Source organism: Dipodomys ordii, unplaced genomic scaffold (genome assembly GCF_000151885.1).
Source record: "Dipodomys ordii isolate 6190 unplaced genomic scaffold, Dord_2.0 Scaffold120, whole genome shotgun sequence".
Lineage (NCBI taxonomy): Eukaryota > Metazoa > Chordata > Mammalia > Rodentia > Heteromyidae > Dipodomys > Dipodomys ordii.
Window position 1 is genome coordinate 2,195,350 of NW_012267336.1, and position 12,064 is coordinate 2,207,413.

Sequence of the window (12,064 nt, forward strand, 5' to 3'; positions counted from 1 at the left end):
CCCCCCCCCCCCCCGTGTCCTACAAAGGCCCCAGTTTACCTGGGCTGTCTTGAGGCAGAGGCCCAACTAAGACTCAAGAAATCACAAGATAGACAGGGGAATAGCCATAATCCTTTAACTTGTGCTTCATATTTTATGCTTTCAACACCTTTACGTGGCCAGGTGTGGTGTCCACTGGTCATCTCAGCACTTGGGGTACTGAGGTACTGAGAACTCAAGGCCAGCCTGGGATACATAGCAAGACCCAGGCTTGAAAAACTAAATGAAGAAGGGAGGCAGCTGAGCTCTGGGGATTCATGCCATAATCCTAGCTACTCAGGAAGCTGAGAATCGAGGATCGTGGTTCAAAGCCAGCCCCGGTAGATAAGTCCATCAGACTCATATCTCCAATTAACCACTAGAAAACTGGAGTGGTGCTGTGGCTCAAGGGGTAGAGCGCTTGCCTTGAGCTGAAGAGCTCAAGGACAACACCCAGACCCAGAGCTCAGAACAGCACATCCCTTGATCCTACCAGCACTGATCATCAGAGGAACAGGACAGGCAGAGCGTTCTGTTTGAGGATCATGGAAACCAGGGCCCAGAAGCTGAATGGGCCTTCATAGTCACTGCTGCCAGCAGCGGGGCGGGGCTGAGGTTTTCCCTGTGTTGGGCTGAGGGCTCCTCCCCCTTGTCTTTTTTCAGTGGGCTGGGGAGAGCACTGACCAGGCTCTGTGCATTTCAGCCACAGAGGTCTGCGCAGGGTGCAGTGCGCAGACCACGGACAGCTGCGCAGTGCTGTTGAAGGGCGTCTGTGCCCGGGAGGTGTTGATGGACTGTGCTGGGCCAAGCTAAAGGGGTTGGGGAGAGGGCCCTGGGGACCTGTGTGTCAGAACCACCTGGAGGCGGGGGCGGCCCCACGTGAGGCTCTGCATTGGAGATGGCTGCCCCTGGATTGGCTGGGCGTGTCTTGGTTGGACCTTCAGTGTCCGCAGATTAAGATGGCCTCCTAGCGATCCCCTCCCACCTGCAGTTACGGTGACCCGAGGCTGCAGCTGCCCCTTGCCCCGGGCCCTTGTGGGTGAGCTGTCACCATGGTGCATTGGCATGAGGGCGCACTGCAGGCCGATTGCTGGGGTCCGAGTGGGCAGCTCGGCAGAGGCTGTGTGGACAGTGCGTGTGTGCTGGAGCAGGACAGGCTGCCCAGCTCTCTCGCCATCCCATGGGCTGAGCTGATCTCACCCCAGGGCTCGGTGCCATCCTGTTGCCAGCATGGCTGCTGCCCAGGACAGTGCTGTCACCTTGCCTTGTTAGGGGCCACTTACCGGCCACGATGGGGGTTTGGTTTTGCCCGGAGCATTCCTCACTAAGGCACAGCGGCACTGAGCCTGGGTGGTCAGGTGGCCGCAGGCGACACCTTGGGCTTCCAGCCCAGCAACGAGGGGTCTTGCTTTCCTGGCTTCAGTCACGGCCAGCCTCCTTCCAGCTCTCTGGCTGTGACTGAGGCCAGGGGAGCAGGCGCTGGAGAAGGGAGGGGGAGGGGTGCAGGTGAGGCGGGGGGCTGCGGAGCTGTGTTCCTGGGGTGCCCAGTCATGTTGCCTTTGTCTCCACAGTTCAGCCAGGCCCTGGCCATCCGGAGCTACACCAAGTTCGTGATGGGGGTGAGTCGGACCAGCTGCCCTGCCCTGCGGGCTGGGGTGGGCTAGGAGGCCACCCCTCTTGGGGCTGGACATGTCTTTGCCTCATTATTGGTGGGCCTGCATGGGGGCCCTGGCGCTCAGGCTGTGTCTTTTAGATCGCAGTGAGCATGCTGACCTACCCCTTCCTGCTCGTTGGAGACCTCATGGCTGTGAACAACTGCGGGTACGTGTGCACCCCTCTATTTGGTTCTGCTCAGGCTGCTGGGGACGCCCGCTCTGCTGGGTACAGCTGGGAGTGATCTCAGCCTCCAGCCCCCAAGGGGGGTCTGGTTCAAGGATGTGGGCAGGCGGCAGCCGGGAGCCAGCGCATGAGCCCCTGCCTGTTGGCTCACACACACTTTCCCCCGCAGGCTGCAGGCTGGCCTTCCCCCATACTCTCCGGTGTTCAAATCCTGGATTCACTGCTGGAAGTACCTGAGCACACAGGTGAGCGAGCGCCAGCAGAAGAGGCTCTTGCTGTTCTTGGTCACATGAGTCCAATGACCTGATTTAGGGGGAGGGGGGAATGACATTGGGGTGGGTAAGGGATGCAGGGCCCTGAGAAACGAATGCTGCAAATCAGGCGGATAAAGAGTACAGTACTTGGTTTAAAGCATTTTAAGTTTCCACTTGCCACATTTCTTTTTTTCTTTTTGTCAGTCATGGGACTTGAACTCAGGGCTTGGGTCCTGACCCTGAGCTGTTCTGGACTACAGCACAACTTCCAGTTTTCTAGTTGTTAATTGCAAATAAGTCTCACGAACTTTCCTGCCCAGGCTGATTTTGAACTGCAATCCTCAGATCTCAGCCTCCTGAGTAGCTGGAATGACAGTCACCAGTGCCCAGCTACTTGCCATATTTCTGAAGAATTTGAGGTGGCCCAGTCTGGACTTCCTTAAAAATTACCCATCAGACCCAGTTCCTGGCACTGAAAAATCTACATGTCAGAGGTGCAGTGGTACACGCCTGTAGTCCCAGCAACTCCAGGGGCTAAGGCAGGAGGATCCCATGAGCCCGGTGCAGGGCCAGCCTGTGCAATGCAGTGAGATCCATGCATTTAGTATTAATAAAGTGAGTAGGTAAAATTATTCACAAGACTAAGGCTCAGCTGGGCGTTGGTGGCTCACACCTGTAATCCTAGCTTCTCAGGAGGCTGAGATCTGAGGATCTCAGTTCAAAGCCAGCCTGGGCAGGAAAGTCTGTGAGACTCTTATCTCCAATAAACCACTAGAAAACCAGAAGTAGCGCTATGGCTACATAGTAGAGTGCTTTGGAAGAGCTGAGAGACAGTGCCCAGGCCCAGAGTTCAAGCCCCATGACCGACAAAAGAAAAACTAAGGCTCCGTTTCCTAAGGTGGGCTTTGACACCGTCCCACTGCGGTCCTGACTTGTCAGGAAGACCTTCGGGCCATTCTGTAGGGTCCCCTGAGCTCAGCAGACCTGGTTTTGCCAGGACGTTGGGGTGTCTGGAATGGAGCAGCCTCGAGTTCTAGGGTCTGCTGGCTCTGCTCTCTTTTTTTTTTGGTTGGTCTTGGAGCTTGAACTTGGCCTGGGCTCTGTTGTTGACTCCTCAGCTCAAGGCGAGTGCTCTACCACTTGAGCCACAGCACCACTTCCAGTTTTCTAGTGGTTTATTGGAGATAAGAATCTCACAGATATTCCTGTCTGGGCTGGCTTAGAACCACAATCTTCAGACAGATCTCAGCCTCCTGAGTAGCTAGGATTACAGGTGTGTGGCTCTGCTGTTTTTGGTGCTACTACTTGGGCTTGAACTCAGGACCAAAGCCTTCTCCCTTATCTTTTTCCACTCAAAGGTAGTGCTTTATCACTTGAGTCACAGCACCACTTCAAGCTTTTGGCTGACTAATTGGAGATAAGTGTCTCACAGACTTTTCTCCCCTGGCTGGCTTTGAACCTCCATCCTCAGATCTTCTGAATAGCTAGGATTACAGGTCTGAGCCACCAGTGCCTAGTTTGGCCTGAAGCTGTGGGGCCCGTTGGTCAGGGACCAGGCTTGTGGTCCTTCATCTGTTCCTTGCTTTGCTTTATGCTGAGTGGCCTCTGGGTTAGGAGGAGGCCAGATGGACGAAGGGACTAAGGAAGACACAGACAAAGCTCTTCCCAGCATCTGGTCGGGTGACTTGCATCTTGTCTTCTCCCAGGACCCCGAAGCCAGCAAGCCTCCTGGGTGGCTCACACATGTGTGCTCCCTTTGCTTCCCCTTGCCCTTCCTTGTTCCTCTCCTGATCCTGGTCTCTGAGCTCCTGCCACTTGTCCTGTGGGAGGGACGAGGAAGCATGGTTTCCTCACCGACATCTGTCCCTTCCTATCCAGGGTCAGCTCTTCCGGGGCTCCAGCCTGCTTTTCCGCCGGGTGTCATCAGGATCGTGCTTCGCCCTGGAGTAACCTGAATCAAATCGCCTGACCAGACTCCCAGTCTCAGCGGGCTCTGGGGAAGGTCCACTCATCTCGGGCACCTGCGAGACACTCCAACCCAGCAACACCTTCATGTGCTCCAGCCCGGCTGGGCTTCAGTTTCCATATTGCCATGTGTCTGTCCAGGTGTGGGGCTGGCGGGGGGGGCGGGTGGGGGAGTTGCGTGCAGTGGAGGGGTCACCAGTTAGCCCTGGGAAGGTAGAGAGGGACTGGTTTATATTTGCAGCGCTGGGATAGACTGGTAGCAGAACCCAGGGCCTTGCACATGCCAGGAAAGTGCTCTGCCATTGACTCCTCTAGCCTTAGGGGTGAAGAATTGGGGTGCACTCTCTTCCCAGGTTTGCTGAGTCTCTCATGTAAGGGCTCAGGGGTGAGGAATAGCAGTTGGGGTCAGGTCTCACCCCACCCCCCCAGGCTGCCCAGCCCTCATCTGTGGCTTGGCTGGGAGCCCCTCCTCCTGCTTTGTAAATAGGGCTCGCTCCCCCGTCAGAGGCCGCCATCCCGTCTAGAAAGCCCACTCCGGGTTCTGCCTGGTTTTCGCAACACTACTTCCTGACACGGGGGCACTACCTCCCAATGGAAATCATGTGACTCCTCTGAATGTGACCCCCTTCCGCCCGTCTGTTTAATGGTGACGCCGCACACGCAGGGTCTGGTTTCCTGAGCACTTGTGAATCGCAGAAGGTAGGCAGATCGGTGTCTCTAACTCCTGCCCCTTCTAAAGCCCATGGTAAGATTTGACCCCCATCTCCCCCGAATAAATGTACTGGTGGTGATTTGGAGTCTTGTGGGGACGCTCATCCTTGTGGGCGGGGTCTTAGTCACACACACCCCTCACGTGGGTGTGGCACTGGGTTGGAAGGCCACTGGGCTTTGAGGTGGGGGGTGGGGGAGGACCCGTGGGGCCATGCCAGTGCTTGGGGTCACAGACCCTTCAGAATATCCACGCAGACCAGCGTCCAGCCTGGCCTGACCCTGCTGTCCCTCCCCTTTACCTACTTGCTCCCCCATCCCCCAACACACTGGGCCTTTCCTGGCGCACAGCTCTGCTCTACAGTCCCGCGCTGTACCTGGGGCCTCAGAGCACAGGCGCCGGCATGGCCTCGCAAGGCACATTTCTCATCTGTGTCCTACATGGCCCTGGGCAGCGGCACCCCCGGCTCCCCTGCGCAAGGCCCGGAGTCCTGCCTTGATCTTGAACCCTGAGTCCACCTAGGCCGCGCTGCCGGCTCCTGAGCCTGAGCAGGGCAGCGGCGCCCTGGGCCTTGCTGTGTCTCCTCCCCTGCTCACACAGCCCCATGCGGCTTGGGTGGAGGGGACAGCCCAGGAAGACATGGAGTGCTTGGGGAGAGGCATGTGGGGAGGGGTGGAGTTGGGCCTCCTTGGCCTCTACAAGCATGGAGACCTGGCTCTCTCTCACACAGGCTTTATTCAGGAGTTTATTCAGGGAGCCCTACCCCCCATCTCTGCCCTCCACTTCCATAGAACCCCATTGGGTGAGGCTGGTTCCTCATCTGATCCTTGTGCCTCCGCACTGGCCCCCACCCCCCGGCTGTGTGGGCACGTGGAAAGCTCAGGCTCTGGACACTGCCCAAGCAGGGCGCCCAGAACGGGCCTTGTGCAGGACTGGGCTGGGAGGGGCGGGAGGCGCGGTCATGGCTGGCAGCCAGCGGGTGTCACGAAGGAGACCCAGCCTTGAAGCCTTGCCCTTCAGGAGGCTGTTGGCCAGGAAATGTCTTGTTTGGGGGCCAGAAGCAAGAGGGGGGACATGGCAGTTGGGCAGCTGCTCTCTTCTCTTCACCCTGGGAAGGCAGGAGGCCCTCTGGGGACAGCCCTTCTGGGCTCAGGTAGGTCGAAGAAGAGGCCCAGACACTGGAAGGGGACCAGGAGCGCTTGGAGAGACCAAGATTGCCTGGCCCTGGGAGAGCAGGCTGGGGCCGCAGGCCGCTGGAGGCGACAACCAGTGACCACTGGAACACCCCTCAGAACCATCTGTGGCCCCTGCGAGCCCGGACCCCCAGAGGAAGAGGAACCCCTGGAGCCGTACCTGAGGGGCCCGGGGGAACAGGAGTCCTGGCCTGGAATCTGTCCAGAAAATGGGGTGATGGGGGCTGTTGGGCCACAGAGCAGGACCTGCCTAGAAAGCTGCGGCCTGTCATTGGGAGGAACACCATCCAGAGTGGGGAGAGGCCCTGCTCCTGGGCCGGGCTTTGCCTTTGGTGTCCCGTTCAGAAAATGGAAGCCAACAGCAGGGGAAGCAGCAGCAGCACCAGGAGAGGGGCACAAGTGTGACTAGAGTTCAGCCTTAGGTCCCTCCCGGGCTCTTCAGCCCCCTCTGTCCCTGTGGGAAGAAAGGAGCCAGGCCTTAGCCTGGAGACAGCTGTGCCCGATCTCTCCTCCACCTCACCGTGCAGGGGGGCGGGCAGCAGCCAGGGAGGAAGCGTCTTCTCAGGGAGCATGCGCCACCATGCCCCCACCACCTATGCTGGGACAGGATGCGGCCATGGTGGAGCCAAGAGGGAACATGGGGGGCGGGCACAGGCCTTACCTGGCAAGGATGACTGCAGGGCCAGGGTCAGCCCGCCCATGGCATTAGCTGAGGCGATGGGGGAATTGGGCAGGGACTTGGAGGAGGTGTGGCCTGTGTGGTCCGCAGTGACCTGCACTTCACCTGGATTGTCCTCCTCTGGAAAAACTGCGGTCAAGACCTCACTGGGAGAAGGCGGCTCGGCCTCGGCCTCCTCGGGGGAATGGGGTAGGGGCTCTCCTGCCCCTTTAGGGACCATCTTGGGGTACAGAGATATCTCTGGGCCGATGGAGGAGGGTATGCTTGTCTTGCTGGCTCCTTTGTCCACAGGCTTGGGGACAGGATCATGGGTTGACTGGGGGAAGATAACTAGTCCTTCATCTGAGGAATGTGCTCTCTGGGTTGCAAGAGCAGAAGGGACCTCAGGGGCTAGGGAGGGCTGAGCCTCTGTTACCATGGAGAAGGGCTTCTCCGTTGCTAAGGAAGTTGGGACCTTGGTTGCTGGGGAGCCTGAAACCTCTGTTATAGAGAAGGATGGAGTCTCTGTGGCTACTGTTGGACTATCAGTCTCCTTAGAGCCTGAGACTTCAGTTGCCAGAGTGGTCCAGGCTTCAGTTTCCAGATGAGGCAAATCCTGCGTTTCTTCTGGGTCCCTCCTGGGTTCTGATAGGCAAGGCCTGGCATTAGTGGTGCAAAGGGAACCCCACATTCTTCATTCCACCCAACCTACACAAGGCTCTCCAGCATGCAAGTCTCTGGATGGCAACTGTTACTTTTTTTTTGTTAGTCGTGGGTCTTGAACTCAGGGCCTGGGCACTGTCCCTGAGCTTTTGCTCAAGGCTAGCACTCTACCATTTGAGCCACAGCTCCACTTCTGGCCTTTTCTGTGTATATGGTACTGAGGAATCGAACCTTTTTCTGTTTATGTGGTAGTGAGAAATAGAGAGAAATAGTGAGAAATACTGAGGCTTCATGAATGCTAGGTAAGCCCTCCACCACTAAGCTACATTCCCAGCAACTGTTACTTTTTTTTGGTCGATTGTGGGTCCTGAACTTGGGCTGGGCGCTGCCCCTCAGCTCTTCAGCTCAAGGCTAGCGCTCTACCACAGCACCACTTCCGGTTTTCTAGTGGTTTTATTGGAGATAAGAGTCTCAAGGTCTTTCCTGTCTCGGCTGGCTTTGAACTGCAATCCTCAGATCTCAGCCTCCTGAGTAGCTAGGATGACAGGTGCAACACCTGGCAGCAACTGTTACTTCTTAAAGGAGACAATAACTCCTCAGCCCAGCTTCTCAGGAGCTTCTCTGCGCTAGCTCCTCTAGGCCCGTTCTGTTTCAATGCACGCACAACACGCCCACTGCACACAGACACTGCACACTCGAAGCACAGACCACACCCATTTGTGTGGCCCCCTTGGTGCTCCTGAGCCTGGCAACTGCTCCATATTGGCAAAAGGTCCAAATCTGGTAGCTTGCGATGATAGGGCGCCAAAGTGGCCACGTAGGGAGGGCGGAGCGAGCCTCTGCGGGCTCCCTTCTACATGCACAGTCAAGAGAACCCCAGACCACCCAGTTGCACCCCCAACCCCAGCGCCCCGTGATCTCACCGGCCAAGTTCACGCAGAGCGAGTTCTTGCAGTCATAGCCAGCGGGGCATTGGGAGCACGGAGTCCCCTCCTGGTAGGGCCTCTGCCCCTTCACGTTCCCCCTGCATGGATGAGGCCAATGCTGGAGGGGGGGCGGCCAGTCCCTTTCCACCCGGTCCCCATTCCCATGCACCCCATTCGGCATGCTCCTGAGTCTGCTCCCTCCCACTGGCAACTTGTTAGGCAGCCTGAGCCTCCCCTGGCCCCCTGGTTAGCGAACTCAGACACCCCACCCCCATTCAGTGGCCTCACAGCTCATTGGAAGGTACAGACCCCAGAGCCCCATTCACACAGACACACGATTCCTTCAACTGTCCAGGCCTGCCTCCCCCTCCCTCCCCCGGCCCCCCAGCACTTACGGGGGCTCATAGTTGCACACCAGTAAATGGATGTTAGTCTCCTCAACTCCCTGGAGCGTCTCACAGAAGTGGGAACCACAGCCGATCCTCTCTGTCTTACTCCAGACTACCTGAGGGAGGGCACACCCCACCGGTGAGGCCAGAGCTGGGGGCTTCACCCTTTCCCGGTTCCCCTGACGCCAGCGATCTGTGGGGTGGAGTGAGCCAGAGGATTGGACCGCCTGTGAGACCCAAGTTCCTGAAGACAAGGTGCAGCTTCAGGACAAAACTGAGCAGGGCGGTGGGAGGCTGCCCCTGAACTCACTTCCCGTTTCACTGGGCCTTCCCTCCCAGGCCTGAGACAAACCTCCGGGAGTTTTCCTTCGGGCTCTTCCTCCAGGCCCTTGCATTTTCAACAGGGGCAGATGCAAAGCAACGAATCTTACAGCATGGAATCTGAGACACAGGGGCTGGGAAGGTGGCTCAATGGTACAGCGCAAGCATGAGGCCTGGGTTCAATTCCTCAGCACCACATAAGCAGAAAAAGGCCTAGGAAGGTGGCTCAGTGGTAGAGCGCTTGCCTTGCATGCATGAAGCCCTGGGTTCAATTCCCCAGCACCACATAAGCAAAAAGAAAAAGCCGGAAGTGGCGCTGTGGCTCAAGTGGTAGAGTGCTAGCCTTGAGCTGAAGAGCTGAGGGACAGCGCTCAGGCCCAGAGTTCAGGCCCCCCCCCCCCACGACCGGACCCAAAAAAAGAAAAAAAAAAAAAGCAAAGGAAGTTATTTTAAAAACAAAATGTGCTCTATAGCACAAGTCTGCCTGTTTGTAGGCGCAAGCTGCTGGAATGAACTCGTGTCTTAAGAATCAAACTCAAAGCCGGGCGCTGGTGGCTCACGCCTGTAATACTAGCTACTCAGGAGGCTGAGATCTGAGGATCGCGGTTCAAAGCCAGCCCGGGCAGGATAGATCGTGAGACTCCTATCTCCAATAAACCACCAGAAAACCGGAAGTGATGCTGTAGCTCAAGTGGTGGAGCGCTTGCCTTGAGCTGAAAGAGCTGAGGGACAGCGCCCAGGCCCAGAGTTCAAGCCCCATGACCAACCAAAAAAAAAAAAAAAAGAATCAAACTCAACCTTTGTGTCCTGCCATCCTCCCTCAATGTTTCCAGGCAGAGTGTGCCCAGGAGTCGGGCTATTTAAATCAGCTGACTATATCTGACCTTACAGAACACAATGGACTAGCCCTCTGTCCAGAGAAATGAGTGGATGGGGACAAGCCCTTCTGATGGCGGGACGGGGAGCGGGGGGGTCCCCAGAGGGAAGTGGGTAGGGATGGTGCTGTAAATAGTACTAAAAATACCAACCAGAGAGGCTCTGAGAAGTGGAATAGGAGTGTGGGTGGCAAAGTGATTGCTTTCTGTCATATTAATCTTTGTGCAACAATTACTTGGGAAGAGAAAAAATTCAATTAGCACATGGATCTACACACACCCATACAATTTCAAAATACAGCAAGAACCCAGCCAGCGACAAGCAAAAAGGGACTGAGACAGGAAATGCTGTCAGAAGACCCCCAAGCATTAATTCAGTGACAAATTATTATTCACTTATACATAACTTTCCCCCCCTACCTCCCCCATCCCCGCTTTGGTCAGCCAGGAGGCATGAATTCTGGGCCTGTGCACTGTCCCTGAGCTCTTCAGCTCATGGCTAGTGCTTTACCACTTTGAGCCACAGCTCCACTTCTAGTTTTCTGGTAGTTAATTGAAGGTAAGAGTCTCACAGACTTTCCTGCCCAGACTGGCTTTGAACCTTTTTTTGGGGGGGGGGGTTCAGTCCTGGGCCTGAACTCGGCCTGGGCGCTGTCCCTCAGCTCTTCAGCTCAAGGCTAGCACTCTACCACTTGAGCCACAGCTCCACTTCTGGCCTTTTCTGTGTAGTTAATTGAAGGTAAGAGTCTCACAGACTTTCCTGCCCAGACTGGCTTTGAACCTTTTTTTGGGGGGGGGGGTTCAGTCCTGGGCCTGAACTCGGCCTGGGCGCTGTCCCTCAGCTCTTCAGCTCAAGGCTAGCACTCTACCACTTGAGCCACAGCGCCACTTCCGGCTTTTTTTCTTTTTGCTTATGTGGTGCTGAGGAATCGAACCCAGGGCCTCAGGCATGCAAGGCAAGCGCTCTACCACTGAGCCACCTTCCCAGTCCTGGCTTTGAACCTTGATCCTCAGATCTCAGTCTCCTGAGTAGCTAGGATTACAGCCACCAACAACTGGAGCATAACTTTTATTAAGCCACTAAATGAGTATGGGTAGCTTGTGCCTGTAATCTTAGCTACTCAGGAGGCTGAGATCTGAGGGTTGAAGTTTAAAGCCAGTGCAGGCAGGAAAGTCTGTAAGATTCTTATCTCTAATGAACCATCAAAAAGCCAGAATTGGAGCTGTGACTCAAGTGGTAGATTACCAGCCTTAAGTGAAAAAGCTGAGCTCAAGCCCCAGTACAAACACAAAATAAAACAAAAACTCTACCACAAGATTGACTTGCATTATCAATCCCAGATGAGAAGCAATAAATTAGGCTGGGCATGGTGGTACACACCTGTAGTCCCAGCAATGTGGAAAGCCTAGGTACTAGGATCTGGTTTGAGACCAGCCAGGCAAAAATGCAAGACTCTAACCTAAAAAACGGCTAGGGACGTGGCTCCAGTGACAGAATACCTGCCTAGCATGACAAGAATTGCTTTAGAATTGGAGTTAACCTCCCCCAAACCCCAAAGCAGCAAATTAGACATCATGATAAACATTGAAAGAGCAACGGTAAGTGAACAGACAAATCACAGGCACCTGCTGGTGGGCCATTAGCCCTGGAAAATAGGTGTGGGACAGGGTGGGGGGCAGGATTGCGTAGCACCCCCTATAGTGTGGCTAGGTCAGTGACTATGAAACTGCAACACAGGCTCTCAGAATCCTGCTTTCTCCTCAACAGCAGAAGGCCCGGAGGGTGGGTTAGGTTTTCAAAAGCTTTGGTTGGTTGTTTGGTTTCTTGCTAAGCCTAGTTTCATGCTGGCACTGGTGTGTACGCCTGTAACCCTAGCTGGTCCAGAGGCTGAGATCTGAGGTTCAAAGGCAGCCTGGGCAGCAAAGTCCGTGAAACACATCTCCATTTAACCACCAAAAAGCCAGACGTGGAGCTGGGGCTCAAGTGGCAGAGCACTAGAGCCTTGAGCAGTTCAAGGACAGCATCCAGGCCCTAGGACTGGAGCATGTGTGCATGTGTGTGTGCAAACACACACACAGTTTCATAAAGGATATAAGCAGGCTGAAGATGCAGACCCAGAAGGTCTTGAGGACCTCACTCAGAAGCTCCTTCTCTTCCCGGCCCCGCCCCGCCGTGGCCCCGCCCCGCCGTGGCCCCGCCCCTGCCTCCTCCCGGCTGTAGGAGGCCCTGGGAACCCGCAGCTGGCCGGGAGAG

At 56.0% G+C, this 12,064-nt stretch overlaps 2 protein-coding genes across 2 annotated transcripts in view; one reads left to right on the plus strand and one right to left on the minus strand.

Annotated features, from left to right (window-relative positions):
* The window catches only part of Mtch1 (mitochondrial carrier 1), a gene marked incomplete at its 5' end in the record, with an annotated part of 16,191 nt that extends 11,318 nt beyond the window's left edge, over nt 1-4,873 (plus strand). Inside the window, 4 exon segments of the mRNA XM_013029575.1 lie at nt 1,546-1,637; nt 1,772-1,839; nt 2,027-2,102; nt 3,990-4,873. Coding sequence (XP_012885029.1) covers nt 1,546-1,637; nt 1,772-1,839; nt 2,027-2,102; nt 3,990-4,061 — 308 coding nt within the window.
* Nucleotides 4,874-6,319: 1,446 nt separating this feature from the next.
* Pi16 (peptidase inhibitor 16) overlaps nt 6,320-12,064 on the minus strand; it is a 9,903-nt gene continuing 4,158 nt past the window's right edge. Inside the window, exons 3-6 of the mRNA XM_013029576.1 lie at nt 8,621-8,730; nt 8,223-8,323; nt 6,640-7,281; nt 6,320-6,432 (exon numbers count right to left, since the gene is read on the minus strand). Of these exons, the coding sequence (XP_012885030.1) occupies nt 6,320-6,432; nt 6,640-7,281; nt 8,223-8,323; nt 8,621-8,730 (966 nt within the window). The remainder of the gene's footprint in view (nt 6,433-6,639; nt 7,282-8,222; nt 8,324-8,620; nt 8,731-12,064) is intronic.